Source organism: Rana temporaria, chromosome 5 (assembly GCF_905171775.1).
Source record: "Rana temporaria chromosome 5, aRanTem1.1, whole genome shotgun sequence".
Taxonomy (NCBI): Eukaryota; Metazoa; Chordata; class Amphibia; order Anura; family Ranidae; genus Rana; species Rana temporaria.
The window spans coordinates 34,608,892-34,624,664 of record NC_053493.1 but is presented as its reverse complement, the minus strand read 5'-3'; the positions used below and the strand labels follow the sequence as shown (position 1 = coordinate 34,624,664).

The following is a 15,773-nucleotide window of genomic DNA, read 5'->3' as shown; positions in this document are numbered from 1 at the left end:
CATATTAGTATGACTTCAAGTTGTGCCGACTTCAGAGTAGTCCCTGCATTACTTTGGTCGGACTTTGATGCGAGTTCCGGTTCATAGACCTCAAGTCTCCCTGAAATCGTGGCGAAATCGCAGCAAAATCATGCGAATTTGAAGTCGCAGTAGTGTGAAAGGGGCTTTAGAAAGAACCCATCTCAATTGGGCTTTTGCAAAATTTTAATGTACATTTTTAAAGTAAATGTAAACCTTAACTGAATCACATTTAGTTTGCTAAAGCACCGTGGGTTCAATTATTTTGAAAACAACTAAAGAGCCAATCCACTAAAGTGTATCCATGGTCACAACCTAAAGCAGTTGTAAAGTCAAAATAAAAATAAAAAAGAGGTCTATACTTGCCTGCTCTGTGCAATGGTTTTGCACAGAGCAGCTCCATACATCCTCTTCTGGGGTTCTTCGCCAGCACTATCTGCTTCTCCGAACCTGTGTGTGCCCCATAGCAAGATGTGTGCTATGAGGACACAAGTGCAGGTGTGCTTTCAAGCCGTCTGTGTGTGTGTCCATAGAAACGGCGCAGCTCGTCCCCACCCCCCTCTCCTTCCTCTCAGGATTTGACTGACGGCAGCAGGAGCCAATGGCTCAGTGACTCGAGTGATCACAGCGCGCAAAGGGGAGGATGTCTATTGACGTCCTCCCGGTATTTGGGGTCCACGCTGTGGCCGTCATTCGGCTATAGCGTGGGTGCCAAGTGGTTAAAGCGAAGTTCCACCTATTTAAAAGTCAGCAGCTACAAAAAGTGTAGCTGCTGACTTTTAATAATTGGACACTCGCCTGTCCCAGAGTCCAGTGATGCGGGCTAATGAAGCCCCGCTCCTCTCTGGGCGCCGGCATTGTAACTGTGGGCACCCGGCTGTGGCTTCACAGCCAGGTACGCGCTACTCGCTGTGAATGGCCGGGCAATCTTCTGGCACATGTGACCTGTCCCAGAAGATTCCAGAGAGGGAGGGGTGAATTTCCTTACCGCGCCGTGGAGCCCTGGGAGGAAGTGGGAGCTGGATACCTATAAAAAGAGGGTATCCCCCCCCCCCCCCCAAAATAAAATGACATGCTAAATGTGGAATGTCGGGGTCATCATCACTTAAAGCGGAAGTTCCATTTTGGATGGAACTCTGCTTTATGCTTTAATTTTAGATTAAGAGAATAAATTGCATATGAAATTTACATGATGTATTTTTTAAGTATATCCTCTTTAGTCGCTATTTGAACAAAGATCTAATGTTTTCTTTTTCACATTTGTTAAAGAAGTCCATCATTTCTATGGAGGTATCCTTACTGTTTCACTGAACTTTATTACATTATTTTTCTTGGTTTGAAGTATTCTTTAAATGCAGAAGAATGAAGAATGGGCTACAATTTTCCACCCAGCTGATTTTCTGTATATTGTGCTAAAAAACAAAAAGCAAGCCAAGAAGTTTTTAGTGTCTGGTAGTGGACTGTGTTTAGCTGTTCTCCAAAACAATAAGATGAAAATGGTAAATAGTTATATTTAGTCATTTTATAAAGTTGTTTCTTTTTTAAATATCACTCCACCCAAAGGGATCAATAAGAGATGAATATCACATTAATTTTAGCTTTAAATGAACAAATGCAGGATCTATCTCAGAAGTAGTCAGTTCACAGCAAAAGCCATTATTAAACCATGTGTTGATTTGAAAATGTTGTGCTTTTTAGCACATTTTTGTTACACTCCTTATGTTATCACAGACCGGACCTCAGGCAGCATTTAGTAGGCAGCCCTAGCTCAGGGATACTGGTTGTCAGGGAGCCAGCACCCGTCGTCATCCTAACAACCATAGACTCCTCCCCCCTGGCTTATTCAGCCGTCAACTGGGGATTCCCTGCTGATGGGTGAATAGGTGAATGTAAATGAAGGGGAGGGGACAGCTAAAAAAAAAAAAAAAAAAACGAATGTTCCCCTTAACTTTATACCAGGACCTTTGGATCCAGTATGAATTTTAAGGGGGATCACATGCCAAAAAAAAACAAAACAAAAATACCAAAAAAAACAAAAAAAAAACGTGAACCCCCACCACCACCAAAAGAAGATCCCAGACCCTTTTCAGGACCTTCCTGAACCATTCTTTGTCTTATGCCCTCAACATGTGGGGGTACTTTGCTGGGGTGGACCACCCCCCCCCGACGAAGCGGCTTGTTCCCATGTTAATTTAATAAAAGCTTCTCTTACACACAACCTTTGCCTGGTGGTTGTGGAGGTCCGCATGCTTTTTGGAATCTAAAAGAAGGCCCCTTTTTACAAGGAGGCCCCCATATACCACCCTTTGCTAGGGGGTCCAGCCTCCCCTCTCCCCTTCAAGTTGAGGGCATGTGTCCTGCAAGGGTTCAGGGGAGGAGAGGGTTAAGAGGAAGGGGCACATGTGCTTGGATAAGAGTCTGTTATGAATTTTTGGAGAACCAACGCCTTTTTTCTTGAAAATTTATACCAGACCTGAAGTCCTGCAGGGACCTGAAGGGAATCCCCAGCTGACAGCTGAATGAGCCGGGCTGGGATGAGTCACTGGTTATTAGGGTGGCAGTGATACTCGCATTTTAAATATTGCATGTAAAATTAAAAAAAAAAAAAATGGTAAAGAAAAGGAGCTGTGCTGATGCACTGAAACACGCATCACACTGCCCCCTATCTTCAGCTCACTGCAGACAGATCGGACAAAGGTTGCACATTAAACCACTGCGGTTTAGTGTGTGAGGCTAGCCAGATCAGTGTGAACGGGCCCTAAGCATTAGTAAATTGATCCAAAAAAGTCATATTTTGGTTGTTTGAAGCCCCTGGCTTCTTACAGGTCTAGGATACTCCAACAGCGAGATCTCATTGTCATAATTACTGACTGTGTTGCTGTCATCTGTGAGCTGTGTCCCATCTCTTTCTGTGATGCTCTCCATAATATAAAGTAAATACAGTACAAAATCCAGCAGGGAGCATAGGATTTTGTTACAATAGGCACAGTAGATGTGCTGCCTCAGGAACTCGGGAGATCTCACCAGTAATCTTTGAGAGGTACAAGACATTGTCTGGTGGCTTACCTCTCCAGCATCTAACAAAAACTGATATATCAGTATTGGGTGAATTCGCCCTGTCACTTCAGGTAGGAAAATGTTTTACTTGCTCAATTATTTTGAGTTTTAAGAAGAGGAATAACAAAATGTAAGCAATAATAGATTCTGCTGAAGATATAATATATTGAGACTTTTAAAGCAATTAACAACCAGCGTAGAAAATCCTAATGGTGGACTAGAAACAGTAAGGATGTAATGGGTTGGGTATCGAGTGGGCTATGGAAATGCACATAATGCGTAAATCTTAACAAGCAAGAAATAGAGGGGGTGGGAAGTGGTGGGGGTTGGAAGAGGTAGGTAGAAGGTTATAGTTTAGGACAGGGGTGGCCAACCAGTGGCCCGGGGGCCACATGTGGCCCGCGGAGCCCTCTGATGTGGCCCGCGACCTCCTGCTCTAGAATGGTGGGTTGACAAGCCCAGATCGCAGGTTGCCAACCCGCCATACTGCAGCATCAGTGTTGTGGATGGTGGTAGTAGAGGAAGAAAGCGGCTGTGGAGCAGAGCCCCATAGGCCAATGCTTTCTCTACAGCTAGTCTATGACAAAGTTAAGCTAACCCGCAGGATAGACACAGGTGCATTATGCTGCACCCACGTTGTGGGTAAACCGCAGCACATCAGGGTGAAAGCAGTCTTGGGCCCTTTTCACACGATCAGCCCAACCAAATAGGACCCTCAATTAACCTCTACAGAGCGACAGATGTCTGTTTACGCTCGCCTACATTCAATCCAAAAAACAAAAGGGAATTCGTCCCATTCCATCTGGGCGGATCGGAGGACCTATAGAGTAGCCGTGACCTGTCATCTGTCCGCTCCGCTCAATGTGGCCCGCGACTGGTTACCAAGTTGCTTAAGTGGCCCTCGCTCTTCAAAAGGTTGGGCACCCCTGGTTTAGGATATCAAGGAGGTTAGTAAGGAGACAAGGAACGGGGGCCAGCCTGGGGTTTCTGAATGCCCTAAGATTAAAGGTCCAATAGGCGTGGTCAAAGTTTGATTTAGTGAGGTTCCTGCTGGCTGTTTATATCCCAAGGGATTGTGCCCAGCTCTGTTTACTCCCACTGTGATGTGGTTATTTCCATCCACCTTGGGTTGTACCTGCTCCAATTGTTGTTTTTTCCGTATTCAAAAGTTATTTTATAATCGGAACAATTCATGTGTTTTTTTTTTTTACATTAAATTTTTATTGGAAATGTTTCAAATATAAACAGTACAAAGTAGTCACATAGCAAAGATTGACTTCAAGAAAATAGGATATGAACAACAATAAGAAAGTTTCAATGTCATGGCTTTGACAGGTGTGCAGACCTGAAAACCTGCATACAGAGATCTCCTTATCATAGTCCCTAAGAGATTGGAGAAACCACTAGGTGTTTTAAATTTGTTATAATAATTATTAATCAATAAAATGCAGCTTTTCATAAACTGTAGAAGTCTGCTGTTTAAAAAATTTCATTTGAAACTGTTTGCTGTTATTGGGTATTTCAAACTTTTTTCATGTAAATGAGGCCCAGTATGTCCCAGCTAGATAATAAAGCTATCTAAATATGTGGTTGCTTCCTATCCTAAGACTGTTGCTTTTGCTTTAAGGTGCAGAAAAAAGAACTTGAATTCTCTTATGAACAAAAGCTGAACGAGAAGGACTTGCTGCTTGATAGTCTGAAATCAACCATACACAATGAAGAAATCAAGAGCCTGGAACTGAAAGAAAGGATCGCCGAAAACGAGAAATCCATCGATGGACTGAAAGCACAATTAACCCAGAAGAGCCAGGAAATCGGCAACCTTTCCGAAGAACTGAACAGCTCCAGACAAAAGGAGAGGAGATCCTCCGACGAAATCAAGCAGTTAATGGGAACGGTGGAGGACCTTCAGAAAAAGCATTACAGAGACAGTCAGTCAGAGGCAGGCCTTCTGCAGCGAATAGAATTGGAGACACAAAGGAAACTGGAGCAGCTTCAGGCTGAGCTAGACGAGGTGCATGGGCAGGAGATTGTACAGATGAAGCAGGAATTGGTCAAGCAACACACGCTGGCGACTGAGAGGCTGCTTGCCCAGCACAGGCAAGAAGTGAGCAGCGTAATGAGCCAGGCAGCCATCAGCACCTCCACGCAACAGATCAATGAGCTAAACGTGATCATTAGTGAATTAAACGCTAGATTGCAGCAATCCGATGAGCAGAGGGATAAAATGAAGGAGGATTTCTCTCACAGAATACAGGCCACTTCAAAGGAGAAATCGCAGCTACAGATGCAAATCGAGGACCTGCTGCAGGATCTGAGCTATGCCAGGGAGCAGGTGCACAAAGCCAGGGAGAGCCTCACCGAAAAGGAAAACAAATTGAACGCGGCCAGCAGTTTGTTCGTCACTATTGACAATCTAAAAGCTGAACTGGCCACAGCCAATGAATTTACCAAAGAATTAGAATCAAAACACGAGGCCGAGGTGACCAATTATAAGATCAAACTGGAAATGCTGGAAAGAGAAAAGGACGAGGTGTTGGACAGGATGGCAGAATCTCAGGAAGCTGAATTCGAGAAACTTAGAACACATTTCTTGTTCAGCCAGGAAGAGGAACTCACAAAGCTCAAGGAGGACTTAACCCGAGAGCACAGAACCAACATTGAGAATCTCAAAGATAACTTAGAAGTGCAATATAAGAAGCAGATGGATCAGATGAAGCAAGAGACGAGTCAGACTATCACTGCCATGCAGTCGGAAAAAGACAGCTTAATAACCAAACAGAATTACTTGATGCTGGAAATCTCCAAATTGAAAGACTTGTTGCAGTCTGTCAATGATCCGAATTCAGAACAAATGATGATGCAAATTAACGAGCTGCAAAAAGAGCTGGAGTGTATGAGGAGAGAGGAAAAGGAAAAAGGAACAATGGAGCAAGAGGTTCAGGCGCTGCAGCTTAGAATTGAAACCCTTGAGAAAGAGGTCATAGAAAAAGACACTCTAAAGCAAAAAGTGGCATCTTTGGAGACAGACAATAGACTTCTAAAAGACCAATATGATGTCTTGAAAGCGCGCAGCACTGGAAACTGTGAAAATCTGACAGACTCCGAAAGTTCTGACCTAAAGAATATGATTGAACGGCTGACTTCAGAAAATGCACAACTCAGGAACCTGGAACATCAGCTGAGAGAAGAAATTGAACGTCAAAAGAACACATTCTCCTTTGCCGAGAAAAACTTTGAGGTCAACTACAATGAGCTAAAAGAGGAATATTCCTGTCTGGTAAAATTGAAGGAACAACTGGAAGACGGCAAAGCTAAGCTTGAAGATGAGTATAAAACAAAGTTAGATTCTCTTAATAATGAGATTGTAAAGTTAAAACGGGGTCCCCAGAAGGAGGCCCACTTGATTGTCTCTGGAGCTTCCAACTTGGTCAAAGCTGACAGATCGGAGGATGGAGAGGTTGTAGAGAAAGACACTACAGAACTGATGGAAAAGCTAGAGACTGCCCAACGGGACAAGCAAGAACTTTCTTTGAAACTTTCCGATCTCTCTGAGGAGTTACAGTTGAAACAGAATGAAATAAGTCAGTTAAAAGAACAAGTACAATTGCTATGGGTAGAAAGAGACACTACTAAAATAGAGGAGGTAGTGCTAGAATTAGACAGTGAACCAATCCATAGGGATGGCAACATCCCAGTTCATACAGAACACTCTACAGAGTGCAGTCTGGTTGTATCAGATGATGCTTCTCATTCTCTAGAATGTTTAACGGAGGAAACTATCCATCCAACTAAAGTGCATTTATCACCTCAAACCTACAGTTCCAATCAGGAATCTGTTAATATATTAATAGAAAGGGAATCTTTGCTTCAAAGAATTGATGAATTAACTAGAAAACTTGAAGAAGGATCTTTCATTTTAGAAAGCACACATTTGGAAAATAAAGAATTGCAGCAGAAACTGGATACAGTTCTTCAGGAGAAGGTAAGTAATGGAGAGCTGTCATATGGATAGTTGCTGTTAATGTATGCAGTTCATTGCATTCTGCTTTTATAATGATGCTCATGTCTGTCCAGTTGAATCTGAATCCCTTTGAATGGCATCCTAAAACATAACCAAAGGCTTTTTTTTTTTTTCTTTTAGTTTTGGATAGAGTGGAGTGGAGTGCAGTTTTACTTGCTGTCTGTTCCCCTGTTAGGGAGATTCACCCTCTCCATTTGATCTGTTTATCATTATAATTGAAAGTGAGTTTCAATAGATGTATTAGAACTTATAGAATAGTTACAGCCCCAGATTCTCGTGGAGATACGACGACGTATCTCCAGATACGCCGTCATATCTCCGAGTCTGAGCCGTCGTGTCTTGGCGCCTGATTCAAAGAATCAGATACGCCTACATTTCACTAAGATACGACCAGCGTAAGTCTCTTACGCCGTCGTATCTTAACTGCATATTTACGCTGGCCGCTAGGGGCGTGTACGCTGATTTACGCCTAGAAATATGTAAATCGGCTAGATACGCCAATTCACGAACGTACGCCCGGCCGACGCAGTACAGATACGCCGTTTACGTTAGGCTTTTACCGGCGTAAAGTTACCCCTGCTATATGAGGCGTAGATGAGACGTACCAATGTTAAGTATGGTCTTCGGGCCAGCGTCAAATTTTTCACGGTTTACGTTGTTTGCGTAAGTCGTTCGCGAATAGGGCTGGGCGTCATTTACGTTCACGTCGAAAGCATTGGCTTCTTGCGTGTTAATTTGGAGCATGCGCACTGGGATACTTTCACGGACGGGGCATGCGCCGTTCGTAAAAAGCGTCATTTAGATGGGGTCACATTAAATTTACATAACACATGCCCACATCTTCCACATTTGAATTAGGCGGGCTTACGCCGGTCTATTTCCGCTACGCCACCGCAACTTTGGTTTGAGAATACGGCACTTGCCTGTCAAAGTTGCAGAGGCGTAACGTAAATAGGATACGTTACGCCCGCACAAAGATACGCGCTTCTACGTGAATCCGGCCCACAATGTATGTTACTCAAGCTGGGGTATGCCCAGTGATTTTATTTTGTAACACTTTATTGATTTTTTTGTGTGAAAAAAAAAAAAAAAAAAAAAAAGTATTTTCAAAAAAAGAAAGTGAAAGTAGAAGCAAATCACACATTTTGTCCCCAAAAAAGTAATAGAGGGGAAATCTTCCAATGGGCACACTAGCTCTGGTGACCTGAGGGGCCCCAAGAGATTCCCTTAATTTGCAGGGATTTTTTTTCTCATTTCCAGTTTTGGCTATGGGACAGGAAGTAAAGGTAAATCTCCCCAATAGGACACAGATGACAAAAATAAACCTTACAGGGTTTATAACCCTCCCTTTATCCAAAATGAAAAAAATGTTTTTCCTATAATTCAAATTTAAGCTAAATAACGTGGATGCTTAGTTGAATTGTATTTGACTTTATACTTACTAAAAGTAAATTACTGTGCATGTATACTTCACCTATCCTGTTGCACTATATAGTACCATTGCATAAGGAGGGGGTGGCATTATTTGTTATAGACTGCAGTCCTGTGTAGGCTCCTAGTGAACATTATCTTACTGGAGACATCCATCTTGAGATCTCTCTTTCTCGCCTGTAGGTCTTCATAAGTAATTACCAAACATTCCCACTTGCAAACTTTACTTCCACTTTTGCTTTAGTGCATAGAGGTTCCATTCAAGATGAATGGCCCCACAACACATAAGTTTGAGTCCCTAAGGCAGATCCAAATGTACACATTCTCGTTGTAATGCACGTCGCCTTGTGCGCAAGTTTTGGGGGTGCTCCTTTTCTAATGGACGCCCCATATGCATCCTCCAAGGTCAAGCACCTTTTTAGACCTGTTGAGGGTCCATAGACATGGAATGAACAGCTCAGGTGTAAAAGAGCTCCTAATGCGTACCCCCTACATTTGTCACACATTTGATTTTGGAAGTCAGGGAACTTTGTCAGTAGTATTTATGATATACAATTGGTGAATGAACTAGATGATTTATATTGTATTTCTTGGGTCCAAGTTCATGTCTTGTTGGCCTTGTTGAGATGCAATGTAATACATTGTCGGGAGAGAGGATGATAAGGCTGCATTACAACATCACATTCAGTGGAGAGTTGCACAGGGGACATCAGAGATCTGCTGTAGGATGACTTGGCATGCATCCTATTATTCTAAATTTGATTCTTAAAATATTCTCATTAATACCGTAAAGAAAAAGCAGTGTAAAGAAAAAATAAAGGAAATTGGGGTGTCTGTTTGGTTATGTATTATTAAACTGAGATTTTATTTAATATATGTCTTGTGTGAAGGCTGATACAGCACTGCAGCTGGAAGCACAGCGTATTAGCCTTACTCAGATCAACAAAGCTCAGCTTGAGCTCATCAACGAAAACGTCCAGAGTGAAAAGAAGAGTGAGCTGTGCAGCCTCAGAGAGACACTTCTCAGAGATCAGGAGGAGAAGACAAGGGGACTGCGGGACCAACACCAGAGGGAGCTAGAGAGACTACAGCCACAACACACAGGTACCCCCTGCATGAGAGTACTGGTGTACTATAGGCTTGATTCCTGTATTGATTTTAATGAAAGGGTCAGTACAGCCAAAACTGATATAATATTTTGCTGGCTTCATATATCTCTCAGTGAATATATAGCACCAGGTTTATTTTCACCTGTACAATAGAAAAATAGCTGCGCAGCTAATGTGAATACTATAGTAGTGTTAGTACAAAGTAAAATAAAACAAATCTTTCGCCCATACATGAGATGTTACATTGATAGTGAGAAAAATTAAACATGTGAGAGTCTATTGTTCAAACAACAAAATGTGCATCTGATGGTAATTTGATAGTAGAAAATTCCTTTTCCCATTCAAGCAGATAGTGACATCAAAATTGCATGAACCTCAGAAAAGTGCATGGATAGACAGGACACCTCCACCTCTCAATCACACTGTCCCTTACCAGAAGGGAAGATCCCAACTAGAGATCTTCTGACAGCAGACGGCTTACTCCCCAGCCAGGGGGTTACGTGGCAGGATATCCAAGAGCCAAAAACTTCTCCCACAGTGGACTGGTAACCAATGTTCATAGAAACCAATATGGAGAAGAAAAAGGCTACATAGTGTGAACCCATATAACAATTTATTAAAAAGATTAAAATCACACTTACAAGAATGTAGATAAAATTCGCAGTGAAATTATAGCCGGCCGGCTAGCACAACCCGTTCACTCCGGGACACAGTATGCAGTTTCTAGACGTCAGCACGCCGCCACCCTACGCTGTTTCGTCTCATAAGACTTCGTCCTGGGGCACAGGATTTTGGCCCTCATTCATAGATCATATCAGTGTAATCCATGAAAGAACCTCTCTAAGGCTGGGTTCACACTTTTGCAAGTTGGATGCAGGTTTCTCCTCATCCAATTCACATGACAGGAGAGTGTGACCGGCTCTCAATGGAGCTGGTTCACACATTTTCGGGGGGGCCGCGGAGCCCATAGCAGAAGGGTCATGTGCGCCTTTGGCCTTTTCAGGTCTGATTTTTTTCCTGAATTCGGACCTGAAAAGGCCAAAGGCACACAGGACCCTTCTGCTATGGGCTCCGCGGCCACCCCGAAGATGTGTGAACCAGCTCCATTTAGAGCCGGTCACACTCTCCTGTCATGCGAATTGGATGACAGGAGAGTCATCCAATTGTAAGAAAAGGCTTCTGTCTTACAACTCTACCCCATAGCTCAGACATATGAAGAATACAGGAGATTGTTGTCACATGTACCACACAGCTAGTACTTGCCAGATATTCCTGTAGCTCCTTTATAGTTGTTGGAGGCCTCTTGGCAGCCTCCCTGGCCAGTTTTCGTCTCGTCTTTTCATAAATTTTGGAGGGACGTCCAGTTCTTGGTAATGTCACTGTTGTGCCATATTTTCTCCACTTGATGATGACTGTCTTCACTGTGTTCCATGGTATACCTAATGCCTTGGAAATTCTTTTGTACCCTTCTCAAACATTCTGAAACAAAATTTGTTTAACAGGTTATTTCCGAATGAACAAATTTGTCTAAATTAGTTACGAAATGAATTGCACATGTCTAATCAGCGGTCACCGGCCGTTTGGGGTTCGGCCTCCTTCCCCCACCCCCCGCCGCCAGGCCATTCAGAAAGCGCCTCGCGCATGAGCAGTAGGGAACCAGCTATGAAGCTGCAAGACTTCACTGCCGATTTCTCTTAGAAGGAATGTCGGCGTCAGCACCCAAATGTCAATGGAGAAATCAGTTGGGGTGCTTACATCGCGGGCTCCCTGGACAGGTAAGTGTCCTAATATTAAAAGTCAGCAGCTGCAGTATTTCTAGTTGCTGACTTTATTTTTTTTGAAGGATGCTCTTTAACCACTTGCTTACTGGGCACATAAACCCCCTTCGTTCCCAGGCGAAATTTCAACTTACGGCACTGCGTCGCTTTAACTGACAATTGCGCGGTCGTGCGACGTGGCTCCCAAACAAAATTGACGTCCTTTTTTTCCCCACAAATAGAGCTTTATTTTGGTGGTATTTGATCACCTTTGCGGTTTTTATTTTTTGCGCTATAAACAAAAAAAGAGCGACAATTTAAAAAAAATATATATATTTTTTTACTTGTTGCTATAATAAATATCCCAATTTTTTTTTTTTTTTTTAATATTTTTTTTCTCAGTTAAGACCGATACGTATTTTTCGACGTATTTTTGTAAAAAAAAAATCGCAATAAGCTACTGGTTTGCGCAAAAGTTATAGGGGTATGGGGACAGAATTATGATTTTTTTTTTTTTTTTTTTTTTTTTTTTATACTAGTAATGGCTGCAATCTGCGATTTTTATTGGGACTGCGATATTGCGACGGACACTTTTGACACAAATTTGGCGCCATTCACATTTATAAAGCGATCAGTGCTATAAAAATGCACTAATTACTGTATAAATGTGACGGGCAGTGAAGGGGTTAACACTAGGGGGTGAGGAAGGGGTTAAATGTGTATCCTGGGTGTGTTCTTACTGTTTGGGGGAGGGGGGTGACTGGGGGAGGTGACCGATGCTGTGTCTCTATGTACAAGGTACACAGATCGGTCTCCTCTCCTCTGACAGCACGTGGAGCTCCACGTCCCTGCTGTCTTACCGACGATCGCGTGTACCCGGCGGAAATCGCGGCCGCCAGGTACACGCATCAGGTCCCCAGCTATGCGCCGGGACAGTGTTTACCCGCTGCACGCCCCCCAGTGGCGCGCGCGGGTAATGCTATTAAATGACGTCCAAAGACGTCCTGTTGGCACTTGAGAGCCGCTCTGTTGACGTCTTTTGTCAATAGCGCGGGTCTCAAGTGGTTAAAGTCCCTCTGCCCAGGCCTTTCTACTACTACATTTTTTATTTTTTTATTTTACTTATAATATTTCTATTATTCGGTTACTTAGCAGCATTTAAATGTTACAGATGGTTGCTGCTTCTTCATAATAATTGTTTGTGAACTGACAAATAACATTGTTCTAAATGGCTTTTTATGAAAAGAGATGCAGCAGCCCCAAACAATGCAATCTGACAAATCCTACTTTCATATTTGATAAAATGACAAAGTGTTTTTCTTCCAATCTTCATAGCTCACTTCCCCTGTGTCCTGATTGTTCTGTGTACAATCTGCATTTATCATTCATGTTTCTGCAGGGTGTGAGGAAGCTTCTTGTCAGGATCTAACACAAAGGCTGATGAAGAGAGTCTGCGATGAAAGCGCTGATATCATTCAGGTTTGCTATTATGCAAAATAGCTATTGTCTGGTCTGTGAAATGTGTCCTCTCCATTCATTCTTGGAGGTGGGATGGAGTTTATTAAATGTTACATCTTTATCGTACAGTACAGAACACAGGAATTGATTCATAGACCATGGGATATACACACACTAAAATATATATATCTACCTTCAGGTGATTGGGCACTTGCAAATCTGACTTGTATCTGAGTGCAGACTTCTGGGAAAATCAGTGAGCCAATAACACAAGCAGGAAATTATGTTTTTGGGGGGCGTTCTGTACACATTCTGTCTATAGAACGCCTCCAGGTAGCCGTGTTGCATTTTACAGAAAATTACAGCGGCTGCAGATTGAAAATGAAAGGTCTTTTTTAAAAGAGTTGTAAAGGTAAAAAAAATGTCACCTCTATGCATTAAGGTGAAAAAAAATCAGATGATGACCCCCCCCCCCCCCCCCCCGAGCCCCTGTTTTACTTACCTGACCCTTCGAAATGTCCCGCGCTCGCCCCGTCATCCTCCGCGAATCGAAGCCCGGCCGTTGATTGGCTGCAGTGGATGGATTGAGAGAAGCGCAGCCATTGGCTGGTGCTGCTGTCAATCACATCCAATAAAGTTGCGCTGGGGGTGGGGCCGAGTAGCCACCACTGTATCATGGGGGCGTGCCCGCAACAGCTACGAGCTCGCATGTCTGTGTGTCCAGCTTTAGTGGGAGCGGGTCACCGGCAGCGCATGTGGGTGCCCCAGAACCGAAAGTGCCAGATCACGTACCTACCCCATTATATCTGCGTGTGGCGGTCGTAAACAGGTTAAGCGTCTGCTGTCACTTGCTGTAGCTGCAGGGTGCTTCTGCTGCTGTTTTGTTCATCTCTGTCCCTTAGAAGGAATGGCGTGCCTGTGGGCCTGTTACTGCTGTTTAGCTGGTTTGTTGCCCACCCTCTCTATTTAATGCTTGAGGACATCCCATTGTTTGTGAATTGATTCCTGTGGTCTGTACTGTATGATAAGTGTAATAATATGTAAAAATTCCTATTATTTTTAAGGAAATTTGCTGTATTTATAAATAGAGGAATGGGAGGTAAAAATCTTGCGCCAACTATATGTGAATATAGTAGATTAATAATATTAAAGTGAATAATAATTAATAATTAAATACTAATGTTAATGAACTGCTCCCCAAAATTCAGCGAACTGAAGCAATGTTGGGTAAAAGTGAAAACTAGGGGGGCGCTGCAAATGATTAAATATAAGCACAAGCTTTATTGAGCACTAGCACTTTTTTAATGGACTTTTTTGCACATTGATTAATCAATTTGTTTATTTTGCATATTTATCACTATCAATAACCCCATGTGTTTGGGGGTTATTCAGGTTATTATTCACATTGTCTGTCATTCCATTCAATCTATTGATGGTCACGATTGTAATTATTTTGCACTATTTTTATGAGTATATTTAATCATTTGCAGCGCCCCCTAGTTTTCACTTTTACCCAATAAATAGAGGAATGTTACAAAACTTTTTAACATTGGCCACATTGGAAGAAGAAGAATCGGTTGCATTTATTGTTCATTCACAGCAAATTATCCTAGATTGTGCATACAAAAATATTCACACTATAGATTAGAGATTTCAAACGGTAAACTTTTGACACATTGTTGGCCTCTTCCTAAAACTTATTTGTGCTACGCTGTCCTTGGTGTACATTGCCACCCTTCAACATCGAGACACTGGATTAAGTGCATGGGTGAGGCAAAGCTCGGTCCCGAAATGTATGAACTGGCTCATACGAAAAAAATGCCCATGGGACTTTTAAGGAGGTACACCATAAAGAAAAAAAGTCAATGTTCAAACCGTACAATTTTTTATTTAAAACAAGTAAATATTAATTACTTTTATATAGGTATCCAAAACCATTAAATTACACAAATGAGCAATTCAAATACAAACAATGCTATTTAGCAACATCATACCAAAGCAGAGATGATCAGGCAACAGCATACATCTCAACGCGTTTCGTGAAGAAACTTTCACTTCATGAGATAAAAATTAAATTATGTGTACACTAGAGCCAATCTCCATAATGGCTCTGGTAGACCACAAATGCAGTAGGAAGGAAAAGGGGGGACAAATCATCCATAATGAGAAGCATTTAATAGTCAACCAACCCCACAGAAAACAAAAGGGTATACATCCAAGACCATAGTTTTTCCTGTAGCCACCTGCACCCTGCCGTAGAGCTATTGTGTCCCCCCCCCCCCTCGCCGGGAGAACACAGTGTTTATTGCTAGCGTTTAGGTATAAGAAGAGGTACTCGTCAAGCCAGAAACTGTGATATCGGCCACATCCCTTGGTAACATATGACAAAAAAGGGTATACCCCCTGGATGGGACTTTATAAGCCGAACACAGTATAATATAAAAAAGGTTTTTTATTTGGACAAGGTAAGCATGTTGGCACTTTGTACAAGCGCACTGTGTGCACCTAAGTGCATAAAAACAACAAAGTACAAATGAACAGTACAAAATCACCAAATACAATATGTGTGCCAATGAAGGCAGAAAATTCACAAAACAACAAATAAACAAAACATAACAGCACTCTCCAATGGGTGAAATAGAGTAGCCTGATGCGTTTCTGGTTTTATTCAAAACGCATCAGGGGCCACAGGAGCAGATTAGTGCAGGTTGCAGTTCGCTGGTGGACTGGGAGTGGATCTCACCCAAGGTCGTTCAGGCTTAGTCCAAAATTGTGTATCAGGGGGAGGATGAAACTATAGCATCCAGCCCAGCCCTAACTGCCCGGGAAGTGGAAATTAAGAGGGCCCAGGATCTGCTGGTAATTGTCCAGCTGAGTAGTGTCCTGCCCAAAATTTCCAAAACTTTTCCTTAGGCAGTT

The 15,773-nt window shown here is 42.6% G+C and overlaps 1 protein-coding gene across 11 annotated transcripts in view; it reads left to right on the top strand.

Annotated features, from left to right (window-relative positions):
- The window catches only part of AKAP9 (A-kinase anchoring protein 9), a 359,842-nt gene that overhangs the window by 101,539 nt on the left and 242,530 nt on the right, over positions 1–15,773 (top strand). For 10 of the 11 annotated variants that reach the window (XM_040352376.1, XM_040352374.1, XM_040352375.1 and 7 more), the window contains 3 exons: positions 4,703–7,060; positions 9,421–9,634; positions 12,796–12,875. In XM_040352376.1, the coding sequence (XP_040208310.1) occupies positions 4,703–7,060; positions 9,421–9,634; positions 12,796–12,875 (2,652 nt within the window). The remainder of the gene's footprint in view (positions 1–4,702; positions 7,061–9,420; positions 9,635–12,795; positions 12,876–15,773) is intronic. The other variant, XM_040352377.1, reaches the window with a different exon arrangement.